This window comes from Epinephelus lanceolatus, chromosome 23, assembly GCF_041903045.1.
Source record: "Epinephelus lanceolatus isolate andai-2023 chromosome 23, ASM4190304v1, whole genome shotgun sequence".
NCBI lineage: Eukaryota > Metazoa > Chordata > Actinopteri > Perciformes > Serranidae > Epinephelus > Epinephelus lanceolatus.
The window spans coordinates 13,772,474-13,793,898 of NC_135756.1; the positions used below are offsets into that span (position 1 = coordinate 13,772,474).

A 21,425-nucleotide genomic window follows, 5' to 3' on the forward strand; every position below is an offset into this window, starting at 1 on the left:
TAAAACTGAAAAGACGTGGACAGCAGAGCATGAGTCCATTTCAAACGTGGAAGAGAGCCAGAGAGGGGGAGGTGAGGTCAAAGGGGACACATGCTTCATGCCAACCCTGGTGCTTTGAAAGAAGGTGGGCTGGGGTTGGTGCAATACACCCGGCTTTCCCCTTGCCCTGTCAGGGTCGCCTGCTGAGAGGTGAGAGGAGAGCTTGAACTCTGATTTCTGAGGTGGCAGAAGTCTCAATATGTATTTGCTCCAATACACACTAAATGATATACCAATGAACTTTGACATGGCAGCAACTGATGCCTGCACAGACATAGTGAGCAGCTTAGATGACACTAAAGGAGGTGACCTTCACAATGGACAAAGAAAGAGCTGTACCCACCGGCAAGAAGGAATGTGATGAGGCAGGTTTCTTTGGGCATGTACAGCTTGAGGCGGGAGCCACTGAAGACGTATTCTACCACAGCTTCTGACCGGCCAGCCCTCTGCAGGAAGGGCAAGAACTGCTTGGCTTTCTGTGTCTCCTAATGGACAAAAGGAAATAAGTGAGGTTAGATCATACTTCATGCAAGACCCTTTAAAAGTTATGCAGCTCACTTAAAAGAAAATTTACTGAATGAAATCTAAGGATGTGGTGTCGTAATATGTATAAACGCATATATATGTCTGTTTGACAGTGGGAAAAATATTGCGATACTTTTAGGCTATTTTGTGATAAACAATAATATCTAAATATTTTAAAATCTTCTCTTAAGGAATGTAGATGACTAAAATATTGAATTACTAAATAAAGTACTGTTATATAAAAGTACTTAAAGGACTGTTAAACCAAAGTTAAACTACATTATAAATAAAGGTTAATAAAACACTTGTCATAAAGGTAAATAAAGTACTGTTATAAAAAGGTAAACAAAGTGCCATTATAATAAAGGTAAATAAAGTACTGTTATATTAAAGGTAAATAAAGTACTGTTATAAAAAGATAAATAAAGTGCCGTTATAATAAAGGTAAATAAAGTACTGTTATAAAAAGGTGAATAAAGTGCTGTTATAAAAAGATAAATAAAGTTCCATTATAATAAAGGTAAATAAAGTACTGTTAAAAAAAGGTAAATAAAGTGCCCTTATAATGTCATTATAATAAAGGTAAATAAAGTACTGTTATAAAAAGGTGAATAAAGAGCTGTTATAAAAAGGTAAATAAAGTACTGTTATAAAAAGGTGACTAAAGTGCCATTATAATAAAGGTAAATCAAGTACTGTTATAAAAAGGTGAATAAAGAACTGTTATAATAAAGGTAAATAAAGTACTGTTATAACAAAGGTAAGTAAAGTATTGTTATATAAAGCTAAGTAAAGTACTATTATAATAAAGGTAAATAAAGTACTGTTATAAAAAGGTGAATAAAGAACTGGTATAATAAAGGTAAATAAAGTACTGTTATAAAAAGGTGAATAAAGAACTGTTATAATAAAGGTAAATAAAGAACTGGTATAAAAAGGTAAATAAAGTACTGTTATAAAAAGGTAAATAAAGTACTGTTATAAAAAGGTGAATAAAGAACTGTTATAATAAAGGTAAATAAAGTACTATTATAAAAAGGTGAATAAAGTGCCATTATAATAAAGGTAAATAAAGAACTGTTATAAAAAGGTGAATAAAGAACTGTTATAATAAAGGTAAATAAAGTACTGTTATAAAAAGGTGAATAAAGTGCCATTTATAATACAGGTAAATAAAGTACTGTTATAAAAAGGTGAATAAAGAACTGTTATAATAAAGGTAAATAAAGTACTGTTATAAAAAGGTGAATAAAGTGCCATTTATAATACAGGTAAATAAAGTACTGTTATAAAAAGGTGAATAAAGAACTGTTATAATAAAGGTAAATAAAGTACTGTTATAAAAAGGTGAATAAAGAACTGTTATAATAAAGGTAAGTAAAGTATTGTTATATAAAGCTAAGTAAAGTACTATTATAATAAATGTAAGTACAGTACTGTTATAATAAAGAAAAATAAAGTACTGCCGATTCTGATGACGTGCTGATATTATTGTGCATCCCTAATAAAGAATGTAACATTTAAGTTCAATAAACTACTGTTAAAATAAGGTTAAATAAAATACAGTTATAATAAAGTTAAATAAAGTATTGTAATAATAAAATTAAATTAAGTATTGTCTGGGGCAGAATGACAATTTATACTCAATGTTCATGATACTGTCATTTCAAACATTCCAGGTGGAACAAGCCGCAATACATTAAGAATAACCGATAAATCACCCACCCATATTTGACGGGCAAAGACTTGAGAACACTTCCTGATATTCGATGCATCAACAGTGCGTCAGAGAACAAAACTGAAGACCCTTTATATACTTATTTCAAGTATTGGGTCACAGTGAAACTTAAGAATGGAAAATACATGATACAACACAGTGAGACAAATCAACCTGGATGCAGCATCCACCAAAAAATTCAAATGAAAAGAACCCAAAATAGACACGCCAGCCTAAATAGGTTTATTGACAACAGAATCTGTGGGCTTTTTCCAGATATCTTCAAATCTCAGTCTGCCCTAATGAAGTCCGCTCTGCTTATCAGTGACACGTCTGGTAACTCATGCAATCAAAACTAATTCTCTACCCTCCTGCCTCCATCTCTGTCTGCAAGGGTGAGTCACGAGCTTATTGTTTTGCCCGCGCCAAAATTACAAGCGGAGCTAAATCATGCGTATTCCAGGCAGGGCTGGTGATGCGGCGGCAGATTCATAAACGATTAAAAAAATAATTTAATGTGCGCCTACTCCAGGCATGAGCAAGTAGGCACAACAAGCAGTCATGGACCAGAGCAGTGTGTGTGTGTGTGTGTGTGTGTGTGTGTGTGTGTGGCAGTGCCTGTAAGGGAGGGTGGAGTTCAAACAAGGAAAATCAGGGCAAAAAAATTTAAATCTCCAATTGTAAAAATCACCAGACATGTTTGAGACAGGCAGATATATTCTTAGCTGTTTTGAGGGGGACATGACACGAAGGGCAGTAAAAGAGGAGATGGACTAGAGGCATCACGCAGCACCAGAGGGACACTAACACAGGACGTTGTGAGTAAAGGGTATGTGCTTTAGCCACAAGATCCACCACCTGAACTCCACCCACTGTGGTCCGAAATAGCCCCTTGAGTGGGAGACAACAGAACCAAACATTCAGCCGTTCACACAAACACATTTCCAGCACCTGCAGTGAGTGGGATGTGCAGTCTAACTTGGTTCAGAAAAAAAAAAAAAAGGAAGAGACACGAGAGAGGAGAGGACCTCATTATGCAACCTTTCGAGGTACGAGGTGAGTCAAGTGCTTTATCCACTCTCCTCCCACCACCTCTGATCATCTCCTACACTATACGTTTATAAAGCTATCTCTACTCTATTTGTGACTGCATCCCACTCAATGTACATAATCCCTTTCAGCAAGCCTCTACCACCAAGCGAGAGGATGCTGACGTATGGGAGTGTGTGTCTCCATGTGTACGTGGAGGGGGAGCGCCTGTGCACGTGTCAGCTGTGTGTGGGCGTGTAGCGCAGAGGAGAAAGGGGAGAAGAAAAAGAGGGAAGGCAGGGGAAGGATGTTGGGGGGGTAGGCTATGATGCTATTTTGGTCCTTTAGAATGCTCATTACATTAGCCTAGCCAAACAACTGGTGCGTGCGCGTGCACACACACGCCTACTGGCGCTGACTGGCAACAATCCTGGAGACTGTGCTGCAAATCCTGCGTGGAAATACTAAGAGGGAGGAGGAGCTGCAGCTGCATGTAATGGCACTGACCTCAACTGCTGACAGGGTGGCACTAATAAGGCAGAGAGGGGCTTCACGGTGCTGATGTCACACATAAACACATGACACAGCACAATCGTGTTAAAATGTAAAGCCAGCGGCAGCCTGTGCTGGGTTACTGTGACAGATTTTAATGAGTGAGATGTGTGAAATCTCCAGTTGGAAGTAGGGTGTGGCATATATTGCTTCTCCTCGTTGTTATTAAAGTAAATTAATTATTGAGCACGTCCCCCTTGAAACTACTCCCAAGTCACACAGAATGTGGTCAGTTTAGCCTGTTAAGTTCAGGCGGTTTATAAGTATAAAAACGCACTAAAACCCCTGATGAAATAGCACCGCGCTGCTCAGTCAGCACAACAATTCCCTGTCATAATTATTTTTACAGGGTCCAGTAATTTATCTGTCCTGCTGACACAATAAGACACAGGGAGGTTACGATAATGACAACGTGGAACAGCATAACATCTGAGAGCAGTTACGCAGAGCGCTGTCGGACTTATTAGCCACACATCAAAGTCCTGCTGGTGTTAAAGAGCTTTAGTAATTTGGCTGAATGCCTCTGTTCAAATGGAAGGTGAGACAGCGGCTCACAGAGCTTGTACACGACAGGCAAACCTGGTTCTCAGCTGAAATGAAAAAAAAAGACTAATACAGAAAAAGAGAGCCTGATTAATTTAACAAAATCTGTAGAGCCGACGAGTACAAGTGCTACACGAGAGCTCAAGTGAGAGAGACAATGAGATGCTAATGTTTCTGAAGTTCAATTTCAAGCCATTCACAGCAGACCATCAAAATCAAAATTTATAAGGAGATGGCTGGTCGACAAGTACAGAGATACATAAAAGGCACTCGAACGATTCCGAATAACAGAACGTTACAGCTTTTGCATACATTTTTTGTGGTTTGATAGCATTTTAAGCTGTGAGGTCTAAAAAAAACTACCAAGGTGTGAGGGTGATAGCTGGGTCCATTGACCACAGTTTGAAGCCATTTCAAATAGACATGACTTCTGACTAGTCTGTAGGTGGGAAGTCAGTGAGGGACCATGCAATTGTTGCTATTACAGCTACTACAGAGGATTAACAAGCTGCACATACTGCCTAGTGAAGCTCCTCAGGCCCTGTTTACACCTGGTATCAGAATTCGTCTTGGGTGATCCGATTAAAGCTTTGATCCTCTGCCCGGATTGCATAATTGTTTGGCATTAAAATTACACAATTTCTCAACATTCCCCCAAGCTTGAATCAGGTCGGGTTTGTGCCAATTTCCCTAATTGTGTATGAATTAAGAAACGGTTATGTTTCACCTTCACTGCATTTGGCACCCATGGTCCTGGCATCTCCTTACAGAGTGCTCAGAGCCTCTGTAGCTGGTGCTCTGAATAACCAAGAAATGGTACACCCCAACAGTGCTCTGAATTTACAAACAAGCAGGCTCTGGTGTTCAGAGCGACTATTTAAAAATGCACGATGTGTCACAAATAGGGATGCTTGATAATATCAACACTACATTGGGGTCAGACAGTATTGGCATATGGGATATCTGCAAAAAATCCAATATAATGCATCCCCAGTGCAGTGAAAAGACCTTAGTTGACTTCAGCTTATGGATGAATGGATGGATGGGAATCATATAGAATGATAGAACAATAGAACCATAGAATGATGGAAGAATAGAATAGATAGAACAATGGACAGAACGATAGAAAGAATGATAGATAGACCGACAGACCGATAGAATGATAGATAGATCCATAGAACGATAGAAAGAATGGGAGATAGAGTGATAGAACAATAGGAAAATAGAACAATAGATGGAACGATAGAAAGAATGATGTTGACCGATAGAATGATAGATAGAACGATAGAACAATAGAAAAACAGAACAATAGATGGAATGATAGAAAGAATGATGTTGACCGATAGAATGATAGATAGAACGACAGAACAATAGAATAAATAGAACGATGGACAGAACGATAGAAAGAATGATAGATAGACCGATAGAACGATGGATAGAACAACAGATAGAACGATAGAACAATAGAATAGACAGAACCATAGAACGATAGACAGAACGATAGAAAGAATGATAGATAGAAAGATAGAACAATAGAAAAACAGAACAATAGATGGAACGATAGAAAGAATGATATTTACCGATAGAATGATAGATAGAACAATAGAACACAATAGATAGAACAATGGGCAGAACAATAGAAAGAATGATAGACAGACCGACAGACCAATAGAACAATAGAACGATAACCATAGAACAATAGAAAAGATAGAACCATAGAATGATAGACAGAACGATAAAAAGAATGACAGATAGAACGACAGAACAATAGAATAGATAGAACGATGGACAGAACGATAGAAAGAATGATAGATAGAACGATAGAACAACAGAATAGATAGAACCATAGAACGATAGACAGAACGATAGAAAGAATGATAGATAGAACGATAGAACAATAGAAAAATAGAACAATAGATGGAACGATAGAAAGAATGATATTGACCGATAGAATGATAGATCAGCCGACAGAACGATAGAACAATAGATAGAACGACAGAACAGTAGAACGATATCTAGATTGAGAGATAGATATAAGTGGAATTTTATTTCAGCTCCACCCACTGGCTCTGTCCACCCGTACCATTTGAAGGCTGGGCAATGGTCAAATCTGCATATAAAATATGTCTATGCAGCCATGTCGTTGTCATCTTCCTCTTCCTCTTCTTCTCATTTCCGGCAGACTAGGCAAAGGAGGAGCACTGCTGCCTCCCACCAGTTAAAAAAACAAAACAACTATGCGTTTGGTCTTTGCAAACAGAAATGATCTATGCCTTTATTTGCCTTTAGAGCAAGGAAGTGCGATCAGGTCAGAAGTGGTTACTCAAAACCACGTGGAGACTCGTTCTAATGCCAGGTTTGAACGGACGAACTTAGAGCTGTCCACTTCTGATCAGATCAGCCAAGATGCATGTTAACGCCAGGTGTAAACATGGCCTCACTGTCAGGTGGAAAAAGCAGCTGAAATGACTTAATCAGAAGAAAACACAATGCTGTCCATACGTTCCCCGAGCCAACAGAGGGAGCAGGCAGAGACAAAGGTCAAAATAAACTGGAAATTGGCCTTTCCATGTTGGCAAAACAAAAAACAAATGCTGAAAAGTATGTGTATGTTTGATTTCACCTTGGTACCAAAAGGTGATTTAGGCACCACCTGACTGACTGACCTCAATTTCCCTCTTGGTTGGTATGAGAATAACAAGAAAAAAAAAAAGCCAACAGAGCTGTACTGACCAAGCGACAATGACCACTATATAGCTGCATTCAAAGTCTGTGTGAGTGCCATCAGTACACTTTCCACCGCTCTGCTCCCAGCCACTCAGTTTGACAACTCTGGACAGCTACAACACTGCAGCCTATAGCGACATAATGAAGACTGCACTTGGGTATAGAAGAGCAGTGTGACAGCCATCTCTTGTGAAACCTTAAGTGGAAAAAAGCAAAATGTTGCTTTAGAAATAAACAGTTTTCAGGAGTGTCTCTATGATTAATAAAAGAACGGACGGACACATATAGATTTAAGAAGAGAGCAAACATGGGGTGAACAGAAGAAACGCTGGGATCAATGTAGAAACCAGCTTCCACGGTTGTGCGAATGAAAGCACATGTTCAAAATCTATGTGCGCCCATCGCCCATTACTCGTTACTGAGAGATTTTATGGGTTCCCTGCACTAATGTTCATTTGGTGAGCACTCCCAATCAGGCTTCATTAGCCAAATGATGCCTCTATCAAGCCCCTGGGCACACGTAAACAAGCTAGGACCAAGCACCACTGATGGTTTTATTAATGGGGCTGATTATTTTTAGAGGCCGCTCAGTTTCTTTAAGATGAGGAAACCGGCTGTGAGGATCAGGGACGGAGGGGTGAGTCGAGGATTATAGAGCGTCTTCTGAGAGTTACTGTGTGAGGTGGAACGACGAGGTTGAACAAGTCGGTACCTGTTGGGCATCGATAATCTTTGGGTGCCATGGGGGTTGTGTGTAAACTAGTGCAGTGCCCATTCAACACAGGCCTGTTCGGACGGGGCCGAGGGCCTCCTTCCTTGGGTCCTGAGCAATAAACCTGGGCCCAAAACAGCTTTAGATTTATTCTGATGTTTAGATATGAATAGTATGTTGCTACTCTAACTCATTGCACCCAAAAAATAACACACAAAAAACACTTTAAATATATGCACCTCAACGGTGTAACACTTAGAGAGGCAACAGACAGCATTTTTTCCTAAATATATCATTATGAAAACAATGTAGGTTGCACAGGGTAGTGGCCACAGTAAAATCAGACTATCAGCGTTTACATAGGTTACTTAGTGGCTTTGCAATCTTTGTAATAAGCTTCTGCCACCGGTGTCGAAATTTCACGGAAAAAATCTGCTTTATGGCAGGAAATGCGTCATGTATTGCGAAACTGGTCAGTCAGCCACTCAGGGACTGGAGCTTGTCATTACGAGAAGTTTGGGGGTTTTTTTGTTTTTTTTAGTTGGGCATGAGATAGTTGAGTCAGGAGCACAATGGCAGACGGACAAAGTTTGGAAACAAGTGAAAAAACGATGTCCAGCTAGCTTTCTTTCTAATGGATCAATAAGTAACACGGCTAAATGCTAGCTAGATGAGAGATGACTGTACTGTACTGGCTGCTAGTTAACTCCTAGCAGGCCAGCATCGCAAATCGCCGCAACCAGGGACCGGGTAGCGAGTGTTGCTCGGCTGACATCCTTGTTGCCATTCTACGGCAGCCCTCGGACAGTGATAACAAGATGATCCAGATTCAGATTTTACTCACTGATTATATTAATTAAATTTCATGATACTGATAAGCACTCTCTTTCACTCTTCACCTCAACTAAAAAATTGAATGCATGATTTTTACTGTGTGGTATTAATCAGTCAGTTTCACAAGCTGTTTTGGGGGATTTTAGTGACCTGAAATGCTCTATTTCATGGCAGGTTTTCTAAAGAAAAAATCTGCGATGCATGTTGCGATGTTTATAGGGTTTTTTTTGCAGTAAAATCACAGGGACAAATGAAAATTGCAAAAAATAGTTGCAGTGCCATCATGGCTTCAGAGCTCTTTATTATGGGCATTCAGTGTTTCCCAAAGAATTAGGATCTATGAGTGAAGGTAAGGGGTGGGATGGGAGGAGGCAGCAACAACTGATCGCCAAAAATCAGCTGCTGGCATTCGACGCAGTGCTGCGAGCCGCTCTCCTCCTCCTTTCTCTGTGCAGTTAGCACAAGCTAACACAGCACAACGTGATCTCATCTCTACTCGTCATATGTTGCCACTTGGGCAAAAGCCCCGCAGCAGTGGTTAGCATCCATCACCGAACCACTATTCTCACACCAACACTAAAACAGCTAAACTCTATCTTCAAATTTGTTAAGTGTTGGGTAACATTAGCCGTATGATGCTAACAGTTAGCCCTGTCACTGTGTGTATGTGACTTTGTGAGGGACTCATTAATAATTTAGCTCTCTCAGTTAATACTCTTACTATAGAAAAAAAAGTACTTCCTCTACCTTTCTACCTACTTTCTAGCCTACAAACATTCCCGGTAAGAGAAAGGATGCAAAGTGAAGCAAGACCCCCAGATCACTTCAGGTGAAATACACCAAGCGGATGTATCCATTTCCAAACAGGCCCCCCGTTGCTTGCTTTGACCACCATAACAAAGGAGAACATTGATTTGATTAGGTGAGATATTAACTAGTGGGAACGTTATGAGTCTAATAAGTTAATAATGTTTTAATAAAACTTACAAGCAGGTGAAGATGCTTGACTCAGTCACCACCAGGGCAGTTATAAAGTAGAGCATGGATTTAATCAGTGAGGGTAGTTTGCAGGTGGTTATTTGATTAGTTTTATGAGTTAGTTAGGCTAGGAAAACTATACCCAAGTTGCCACTACTCAGACAAACCAGTGAAATACACTCAGCAAGACTTGATAGCTTTTCGAAAGAGGCCGAAAGCCCCAACCATGCTGCTGCACAGAGCCTGTACACTTTTGTGTTGAAAGTTTATCAATACCGAACGTGTCTAATGTCCAAACTGCACCAAATTCAAGACTGCACCACCTTTGGTCCCAAGCAATGCACATGACAAGTGTGAAAAAGATTGGATGACATGTTCTGGAGATATGTGCAGGTCACACACAAAGACAGACAGATGCCTTGCTTTATACAGTAGTTAGATGAGCCCGCGGTTGAAAACACTGAATTACATCTGTGCATTCAGAGAGATGCTTGTCCCATTATATGTCATTGAAAAGCTTTCATCCTCTTGTGTAGAATAACCTGGGCATGCATACACAAAAAAAAAAAAAGGCACATACCCCAGAGATATCAGCCACTCTGTGGATGGGAACCTCCTTCTTGCTGTGCAGCCCTTTCCCGTTCTTGATGGCCCTACGGTCAGTCAAACCACAAACACACACAAGTCACAAACATGGCTCGAGCGCCATCGTAATACACTGAGCGAGCATGAGGCTGGAGGCTTTGCAGACCTGGAGAAATGGGAGCTCTTTGAGTAATCACTGTAGATACAAAGAGAGCCATTGTGGCGTTGTGAAGTAGAATGTTAATTCATACCCATTTATTTTCACTGAAATACCATCATGTCTAACGCTGGAGGGAGGATTTTTTTTCTCCTACATGCAGATAATCTATATGCTTGAGATGAAAAGTGGAAATGGTGGCAGAGACATTATAATGGAAGAGGAATTATTGTTAGAATGGAGGGATGGGGAGAAATGGAGAGACAGGGGTTGCTTCTTTAGAGCCGGCGAGGGCTTTAGTGATGATGACCGGCGCTAGTGATCGCCGCTTTAAAAAGCCCCGAGGGCCGAATGAGATGAAGATGACCAGTGTGGTTGCGGCTGCGGGGTGGAATAATGCCACCTATGGGTCACTGGGAGGCCGGCCATTTTGCCTGGAAGATGGAGTGCGTGCATTTATGCAAGCATGTATATATGTGCGTTTAATAGCCTGGAGGAGGTTTCTTGAGAGGCTGTGGGCCGTTGGCCTCGTGCGGTGGGAACTAAAAATAAAACCCAGGCTATAGACAGAAACCTCTCATCAACTCTAATAAGACCCCGCCAGGGACGGCGAAAGAGAAGGAGAGAAGGGGGGGAGAGAGGGAGAGAAATGGGAGAAGGGAAGAGCAAGGCCAGAGAAGGACAAAATTGAAAAGGTGGAGAAATAAGGACAAAATGTGCAAAAGACGACGGAAAGCGGGAGGAGGGAGAGAGCAGGGAAAAGAGGGTGGGCGGGCAGGCGGGCGGGCAGTGACACTGCATGAGGGAAAGGGGAGTAAAAGAGTTAGTCCTATAAAAAGAGGCTGTGGCTGCATCTGCTCTACCTACAGCCAGCAGATCTTAATCTATAGCACAGTAATAAAGCTCGTACTAAATCTCTCCACTGCACCTCCATATAATTATATTCATAGGGCCTGTGTAAAGAGAGCGTCTGATTTAGCGTCCAGCGCTTGGAAAGCCGTGTGTGTGTACAGGCATGTATGTTAAAAAAAACGTATACATGTGAGAGCATAGCATGTTTTCTAAAGGAAACGTATTGGCAGCTGTGTTGGGCCGTGACTTCTGATGATGGCACTGCTGGAATAAATTCTGACAAATAATAACCGCTTCACTTGTCCCATGTTGGACGTAACAGCAAATGTAAAAGCAATTTGAAAATAAAAGCCTCAAGGTCACATTCAATTTTCTCTCTCTTCCCAAGAGCAAAATTTGCCAAGGTCATGCACAACTCACACAAGTGTATGTCTGTGTGAAAAAGGGGTTTGTGTAGAAGATTAGTGTGGCGTGTGTTTTTATTTGAAGGGGGGGGGGGAGTGCCTTTATGAAAATGAGCACACATTTGAGAGACCCATTGTGTCAAGTGTGCAGTTAGTGTGTCGGCTCAGGTGAGGGATGGACGGAGTGAATGTGGAAATATGTGGAAGAGTGTGCGCGTTCCTCACCGAGCCTCTGCGGCAAGCAGCTCATCGTAGTGGGAGGAGCGCTGGTCGTCATCCTGTCTGTATCTGATGACTGTGGCCAGGCCTTTACTGACCAGAGCCTCGGCTATGTTACTGGAGGAAAGAGGAGACGGAGAGATTACTTTAATAAAAACCAACAAGCAAAACCTCTCGGCTTCACACAGAATTCTAAGTGAGCTACATCCACACACACACACAAAAAAAAAAGACATGACAAATCCCAAAGGTGGCTCTGCAAAGGAACAAAGGTCACTTAAATGTTGACATTGCACACTTGACTAACTGCTTCCTCGCCGCGTTACGAGTGTACTGAGGAGAGCATGAAGGGTACAAAGGGGGGAGTATTGTTGTACTTAATGCAGCACTTAGTGGTTAGCCCATGGACATCAGTGTTCTGGGTGAAGTGTGGGAGACAGAAAATAAAGGGACAGGAAGTAAACCCTTCAGAGCTGGGCTCGTGTCAGTGAGTGCATTTGTCTCTCTGCATGTTGCAGCCATGGTAACTGACAGCATCGCAGCTCCTGTTGTCACCAATAACATTTTTTCCTTGACCCTTTTCCACACTTACATCAACACATGCAAATTTGATTTTAAAAGACTGAGAGAAGAACAAATTTTTTTTTTTATCATCTAAATTTAGACACATTTGGTTTGGGATATCATCCAAGGAGGACTTCCTGTCTGCTCCAAGCTTCTTAACCTTATCACCTCCACACAGCTTTGAGTATAGCATGGCTAATAACTTTAACAGGCTCCAACAAAGTCTCAAGCAGAGCCTGTTTTTCTACAGAATATGTGCTACTGAGTACTGACTGTTACTAGAGCACAGAAATAGTGAATAATTCAATGCGCCATACGACAAGGTCGCGCAAGGTTGAAAACATTTGCCCCATTGACCGCTCTGCCCCCCTGACCTCAGCATGCACTGGGTGGGGTGTGGGGATATGCCAACTGTTATCTGTGGAGCAGAGCTGCTGGTGCAGTTGGCTAATGCTGGGTTGTAATTGGCTGGTCACGAGGTCGGGTCCTGACCTCTGTGTATGCACGCAGATACAAGACTGTTGTTGGTTTGGTGATGAAGAGGAATTGATGTTAACTATGGTCTGTCAAAAGTTTGAGAGACTGTTTCCTGCACTCTGGTGACTTCTAAAGGACGAAAATATCGAAGTAGTACGTACACTGCTTCAGTATTTTTACGCTAAATGTATTTAATTTGGTTTCGTTTTTGGTTCATGACCTTGGTACTCCAGCAGAGTACCAGGATGGACTGGCTGTCCTCCTTGTGCCACATTGCTGGGCCCTGGACGCCTAAGCAAGGCAGAACGGGAGGCTCGCCGTCTCTGGAAGACAGCTGGGTACCCCGCCATGGATAAGGAGGGCAAGCTGGGTCCCCTCCAACCCCTGAGGCATCCCTCAAACCCCCACTAGAGCATCCTAGTGGACATACGTACTTGTAACACAGTTAGCAGGTATACAAGGTGTCCACCTGCAGCCGCACCTGACTCCCTGAGCCCAACAGGCGCCCATATCCGGCCCCGTAGGAGGTAGAGAGCGCTAACAGTACGCTTTTAGAGACGGGGGGCTTATACACACTGTGCAGTGCCAGAAACGGGTTGTGAAAACCTAAAGTTTAAAAAAACAAAAAACTAGGAAAAAAACTTCTGAAGGTTCACTTACGTGGCATAAAAAGCTTCTCTATCAAGCTGTGATTAAATTTGAACCTCTGAGTAGTTTAATAACGTTTGTATCTGTGGTACTGTATAAAATACATGTTTCAAACCGATAAACCCGACTTCCTCAAAGCAGCGTTTGTGGATGGAAAATAATTGCTTGCACCAAGGCGACCCTTCTCATGGAAATTAAAATACAAAGAGGCACTTTCAGGTTACTTTGAGATTCATGAGATTACAAGTTCTGAGCATTTACAAATGATGATTCTGCTTCGTCTTACATCAGATGAACCTAACTTTTAGAGTTTTACACAGGGAGACAGCTGGTGTAATAAAATGAAATGTGCTAGTAAAGTACCTAACACTGACAAATTACATACTGTATGATCTGCCAGTGAGGGCTGTTTATTTGTAACTAACTGCTACGGGCAGCTTAAGGCGGTGTGTGCTGCAAGTACAGAAATAAAAGGCACGTTTTAGTCATGCAATAGGAGAATAAACCCAAATACAAGAGAACAGACTAGGGCTGGGCGATACGGCCAAAATCTTCTATCGCAGTATTTTATATCCTAGAACATCATTATAAATCACAATACAGTAATTGTTCTGTAAATTCAATAAAAATATGGTTAAAAATAATCACACTGACTTCATCTTTTTTTGGTACTTCCATACAAAAAAAAACAAACAAAAAAAACACTGCCTTCAATGAGACGACACTTGAGTTAAGAGCAAAACAAATATTTTTTTTGATACAGCAAAGTATCGCAATATCGTATCATCACGAAGTGCCAAGTATTGATTTTTTTATTATATAAATTGTTAATCTTACAAATACACATTAAACTCTAGGTAGCCTACTAGAATAATATAATCACCTGCTTTTTCAGTCTACTAGATACATTTTGCTGCTGCAAATAAAAAACGGCTGAAATGAGACGAACAGACTGAAAACTTTGTCTTATTAGCTAAAACACAAGTTGACACAGTTTTCTTATGGGGACATATTTAACAGTAGAAAAAAAGGTAATAAATCCCAATATATTTCATTGCAATAGTCAGCATATTGCAGCATATTTTTTGGAAGAAAAAAAAAAAAATCGCAATAATATAGTAATGTTACTTAAGCATCGTGATAATATCGTAACATGGATCCTCTGGTGATTTCCATCCCTAGAGATCACGTGAGAATCCAGCCCTGATCTGATTAAGATATTTTTCCTTATGACATCAAAAAGCCAACATACTGAAGAGCTGCTGTGTGACTGGTTGTACGACTTACAAGACTTAAAAATCCACGTCTCCAGATTTATATCGTACCAATCAAGGAACTGCAAAGGAAAAAGTGACTGGAGGTTAGGGCTGTCAAAATTGCTCAAAAATGACGTTCGAATATTCCTTCTAAAAATAACTCATAGGTTCGAACCATTCGAATATTTTTTTTTTCCGCATTATGTCCACAAGAGGGCAAACTAATACAAGGAAACATACATGTATATGTATTAATACAAGGAAACGTAACTACTTGTAGATATTTTTATTTCAACATAAACGTCTTTGAAAACATTTACATACCTACACATTAAAACACATAAAACAATTATCTATAACATTACGTTATAAACGACCGCGGACCTCTCGTTGCCCCCCCTCTCTGACCCGTCAGGCCACACCACCCGCGGAAGCGCTGCGAATAGCCACGAAGCACCGGACCGTGACCGGCTCGCGCCCTGCAGCAATTGTTTCAGCGCCTGGTCTATTTTCTGCGCGAGCCGCGAGCGAATGTGTCAAGCCGGGTGACGGAGACAACAGCTGGGAGCAGAACCGCTTGTCGACCAGGCTGGAGAAATGCGCGTCTGATGCCAACGCCTACTCGCAAAGAGGACAGCTGCGGTGGTGTTTTTTTTTTCTCTCCACAATCGAATATCAATTTTCACATTCGAAGGTCCATTTTTTTTTTCAAATTCGAATTTAAATTCGAATTTAGAATATTCGTTGACAGCCCTACTGGAGGTCATCGAAAAAGGAAGTGTTAACCAAAACAGACCCTGGTCCCCCAAGTCAAATAGTCAAAGGTGACGTCCTCAAATATCCGCTACCCAAAGATATAAAGTCTACTGTCATAAAGGAGTTAAGAAACCAGAAAATATTCACACTTCAGCAGCTGGAGTCAGAGAATTTGATCTTTTCTTTCTGAAAACAGTAAACTAAAAGACAATCTATTCCTACTATTCGCTGCAGCTTAAAGTGTTACACATTACAAGTGTTTGAATATTCAAGAGATGGCCATTTCCTTGGGTTGATGTCCATCTGGTCGGCACAGGTCTTGTAGGGGCCAGATATAAAGCTGATCAAGGTGAGATTTCTCTTATATATTGACTTAGGGCCCCATTTATACTCCCTTTTTGTACGAAAAATAGATACTTCCACTTCAAACGTTGTAAGCGTCACTGCCCTCATAATTTGCGTCCTTTTCGATTACATAGATACAGCCTATGGATGGAATTTGAGGGCAGAGTCAGACGTTTCACATACAACAAACGAGACGATGGTGGAGGAGGTTGTAATAATGTACCTTTTAACAGAGGCAGGGTTTCTCGCTCCAGATTCTGCAGCGTACCTCCTCTTTGCCCCCCAAACAAGGACAGTGACCTAGTGAAGTCAAATCTCTACCAGTGGACACGTTCCTACTGTCACATGGTGCATACCAGCGTATTGCCCTGCAGACTGAAACCAAAGCAGACCATTCAGTGTGGTGCAATGTGTTACTCACATGCCGCCAATTGTGACTGTAGCACAGGTGCGTTCTGAGAATGCAGGTGTGCTTTCTCCTGGACCGGTAGCTGCTCTGATGTAGTCGACTGTCACGTTGACCTGAAGGGGCAAAGCAAGAGAAGAGGTCAAAAACACGGAGACAAACTGAAAGCAACACTAGTTATGGTAATAATTAGTGTGGGGAGCGTTCTGACTTGTGTGTGTCTGTGTGTGTTTGTGTGTGTGAGTGGGTCTGTGTGTTTGTCCCACTTCTCAAGGTCACCCCCAGTCAGCATGAATCACATCAGGCAGCACTGTAGATCTCCCCGGGGAGCCGTATTAACACACTGTGGGTGTTTGGGACAATACACACACACACACACACACACACACACACACACAGAGGGAACAGTGATGGAACCCAAATGACCCTACACTGTGTTCTCAAAACACAGAGCTCCCTGGGGATGGACTCCAGTCCACCCACCCTGAAGATACAATTTTGTCACTCAGCTGTGTGCACGCGCGTCCGCAGGCATGTGACGGGGAAAGCCTGCTTTGTGGCCCAGATGAAGCCATACCTCTACACACAATCGGCAGTTTAAGAGCTACGTGTCAACCGTGTCAGACAAGTGTGATGGGAGAAGGGGGAAAAAAAGTAGGAATCTGGCTGCATCGCAGTATCACAGCGTACACACAAGTCAAACAGAGACAAAGCAGATAGGCCTATTACAGCGACATGAAAGAGATGCCAACCAGGACACGGAACAACGTGGGCTTGTCATTAAATGGACAGGATGAGAACATGGTGACGTGAGTGAGGGAAGAGAAGAGGCTTCTGTTGAAGCAGAGTGGATGTGTTGTAATGTATTGTTCAGCTGTGTGCTTTTCAAGAGCAGACGGACAATAAAAAAGGATACCAGGAGATGGATTATGGTTACTGGAGACCATGGTAGACTGCACCCATAGAAACAGAATCAATAGACAGGACACTGAACTGTTTGCCATGGCCATTTGGCTAATTCATTAGAAGACAGCAACAGAGACATCAGAGTCAGGATGTAGCATTCAAGCTCCTTTAATTATTGCCGACTCAACTTTGTGAACACAAAGTGAAACTGAGCATAATTAGCATTAGCATAATTAGCATGAAAATTGCTAGCATTAGCTTGGTTAACATAAACAGTGTTAACATTAGCATCCTTAGCATTAGAAGTGTTAGCATTAGCATCTTTAGCATTATCGCTGTTAGCATTTTGAAATCATAGTTGAGACAATTTAGAGAATAAACCAAAAAGGAAACCAAGAGACACCACAAGAGGATTATTGTCACAATATATATTAAGTGGTTCACAGCATGAGGGCTAAATGCTTAACAGTGACAAATCAACATTGCTGACTTTAACACATGGTTACAAACAAATTTGAAATCCACTTCCTCTAACAATGACCTCTTACAGTCAATGCTTTCTGAGGCAAAACAAAAGATCGCAGCAGACAACCCTCTGATGGCTGGAATGGTATGATACTGGGTCCGTCCCAAGTCTCTTAAATTACTGCTAGTTATCTTACCTAGCCGACTTTACTAGCTGTTTAGCCCCTCCCACCTAGGAAAAAATGCAAGGAGCTAGCGCTAGGAGCGTTGAGCGAGCATTGTCGGTTTAAGAGACATGAGACATCCTTTCCACTGAAGCGTCACGTGAAGCGACGTCCATTCCTGATGATGGCGGCACCGCTGGATCTGCTCCGTAAAGCAGCCAGCGCCTGGCGTTACTATGGGTACATCCCAAGTCTCATTATATTCGCTGACCAAAACAGTACCCCCCACCCCCCCGCCGTCATGACTCTGGTCACACATTTTTGCATGAATTACCACTGTTATGAGTCATTTGTCGAAGTTTGTGCAATTACAGAACGGTCTGTAGCCCTGCTATTCCACTGTCACTGTGATGAAATATCATTACTCTTGGAAGTAGGTACGTGAATTACAGCGATTCATTGCAAAGAATGCATGTAACGGGCACTTTCTCTTGTACTGTTTCTCTGCCATCTCGTTCAAATGTGCCAGATGTAGAGGGCGGGTATTTATACGTCATGGCGTTCAGCTGAAAAACTCTTCCGGATACGAAGCTCTCGACCATCCTAGCTTGTAGCTGCTTAAAGCTTGCTGCCAGCTCCTAGCTCTAGCTCCTTGCTGCACAAATAAGAGACTTGGGACGGCCTAGAAGATGGCGGACCTCGAACGACTTCCGGTTCAAGCGAAGAGCTAGCAGTAGCACTATAAAAATAAGAGATTTGGGACGGACCCACTGAGGCCTGAGGCCTACCTAGGCTTTACAACTTCCTGTGGGTAGGACTTCCTTTTGGTAGGACTTCCTGTCAATGTGACTTCCTGTTCTGCCAAAGAGGGCGCCAAAAAGAAGGAAATGGCAGAACAAGACATGTTACCTAGACCCTGGGGTTTCCACCGCAAACAGTACTCTTTCACATGTGCAGGGATGGAATATTTAAAAACAGTGGGTTTGCGCATTTAGTCCTTAGCGCAGGGGTTTAGTGTTGTTGGGACTTATTGCAAAGAAACATTGATAGCTGCAAACATGCAGGCCTTCTGGCTTTCTGTCAACACTTCTGACATATAAAATCAGTTAATTACGTCGAACCTCCATACAAGTATCAAAACCAAACATCACAGCAGATACAATATGGCCAACTTCAGCAGGGGTCAGTACACTCAGCAGAGTGATGGAATATATCACATAGTTTAATGCCAGAAGACACAGATAGGCCAAACAGCATAACAGCCTATATACACACAAATATTATGAGCATTGATTCTTCAAGCTTCTCATTTTGACATATCTGTATGCTGCGTACAAAACAGAAAAATGAAAAAATAAGGTGGGGCGAAAAAAGTTTGTTTTTCTCTAATCTCCTTGTTAAAGTGTGAAGTTCATGACATTGCGCCACCATACTTCCATGGTGACGGCAAGAACAGCATGCATGGCGGTACCTTTGTCAAATTGAATTAGTGATGAATCACTGTCATGCATGAATCATACATTAACACTAGTCTAATTTTTACGCATAATCCATGATGATGAAGATACAAAAAAATAGAAATCCATGGCAAAAACAGCATATTGTCAGTATTTCAGAGACCCCCCCAGGATTTCACAAATCATGTTTTCAGGGAAGCTCATGTCCTATTTAAAGGAGCCAAGATCTTCTCGGCTCCCTGTGGTTCACACCCTGAGCTAATACTGGTCCTTGTTTGGTGAAAGAGACACATTTAAGATTGGTGTGTGGTTTATTTTTCTATTTAATAGGGAAAATAGGTGAGAATATTTTCTTTCCTTTAGTGACCTTGTTTTGTTCACATATTCGATACGTACAAAGGTAGTGAAGTTTTACACATCTGACAGCTGAAACTACAGGAGGTGGGCTACAGGAGGTAATGCAAAAAAAAAAACTATTAAGAGTTACTTTTCTCAGTGGGTAACGCTGTAATGCAAATCCAGCAATCCTTAAATGACCTCTCGCTAAGCCCCGCCCCTTTGTGATGGTCCAACAAGTGTCAGAGTAAGCATGGAGCCCACAATGTAACTAACTGCACTCCCTGAAGAAATATTATATGTTTGGAAAAATGAAAGAGTGATTCCAGCGAGAAGCAGACAGAGGGGTCTACAGTTTGTGTTTAAAGGATATATCCAGGACGTCAAACTGACTCAGCAGCAACAACAGGTTAAAAAGACAAAGATAGTTAGAAGCTAAAGCCGAACTATAGGCTACAGATCACAGTGTAAAAGTGAACCACCACATCACTGCTGATCACCACAGAAGACAATGAATATAAAGGGAAACTCTGCTGATATTGAACCAGCTGTGTGGCATCGCAGTGTGTGCAGATGAAAGGTGTTTGGCTTCAAATCAACGTTCATCTGCACACACTGTGATGACACACAGCTGGTTGAATATCAGCAAAGTTTCCCTGCTTCCCTTCACTGGTTCCTGTACAGCAGGGTCAGCCTTTGTTTCACTGTTTTAATCATTAAAAAGCAAAAGCAGCATGTGTATACATTCAGTAGGCTATATCTTCAGTAGCTAGCTAGCTAACCCTACACTTTTCAGGGTCTGATTTTGGTTTTGGAACAGGGTAGAAACGTATATCTTTGTCCAACCTCTCCAGGTAACGAGTATCATTAATACATGACGTGCCCCAGACACAACATTTAGCTCCAAATCCACACAACCAGCCTGAAAATGAAGGAAATCTGAAACGATTACATTAGAGTCAATGGAGCACAGCTGTGTTGGTGTCGGACCCTGGTCTGAGCCGGCCCAATGCTACGTTATGATTGGCAAATTTTATTTAACCTTTATGAGACAACTTTATCCCGGTTTTATCACCAGTTCAAAAATAAACACCCCCGTGCACCGTAATGTACATTAATAGCACTCATATCCTGACTTACTGTCATATTATCAGCGACAGAATTGGTTTGCGGTCCTCTCAGCCGTAGAATATAATGCAATATCCTCGCTTTTAAAAACACCCCCAATTTCATTTATTTTGTAACCATGCAAAGAACCCGTTCTTATTGTCTTGAAGGAAATGATTTTATCCTCACTCCCACATCCAAAGCACTTCATTTCCTCGTGGCTCAAACATAACAGAGTTTCACTTCTATTCAGCTTCACTGAAAAGTTAAGCCATTCAAGTGAAAGGGGGAGAAAACATTTGCGTTGTTGTTGGTTACATTTGTGTTTAATGGCTAGGCATTGCCGGCCGGGTAATTGAAGACTAAGGGGACAAAGAAAGCAATGAAAAACAGAAAGAATTCAAGCTGGCGAGAGGATAAAATGAGATGAAATTAAACAGGAAAATGAGAACACAAAAAAGAGATTTGAGAAGCAGATTGAAACACACAAGCAGAATATAATGCCTGATGCCATAAACTGTGAATCCAGTGGTTCCCCATTAAGCGAGGTGATGACAGATTATAAACTTTGACCAAGCAATGTTAGATTAGAGGAGTTCCAGGCCCATTCTCCACGGGCCATCTAACCGATCTCCCGATAAGGCAGAGCTATCTATAAGAACCCC

General features: G+C 41.6%; 1 protein-coding gene across 1 annotated transcript in view; it reads right to left on the reverse strand.

Annotated features, from left to right (window-relative positions):
- Positions 1-21,425, reverse strand: part of snd1 (staphylococcal nuclease and tudor domain containing 1) — a 272,528-nt gene that overhangs the window by 190,102 nt on the left and 61,001 nt on the right. Inside the window, exons 12-15 of the mRNA XM_033614910.2 lie at positions 16,341-16,441; positions 11,880-11,990; positions 10,237-10,309; positions 383-524 (exon numbers count right to left, since the gene is read on the reverse strand). Of these exons, the coding sequence (XP_033470801.1) occupies positions 383-524; positions 10,237-10,309; positions 11,880-11,990; positions 16,341-16,441 (427 nt within the window). The remainder of the gene's footprint in view (positions 1-382; positions 525-10,236; positions 10,310-11,879; positions 11,991-16,340; positions 16,442-21,425) is intronic.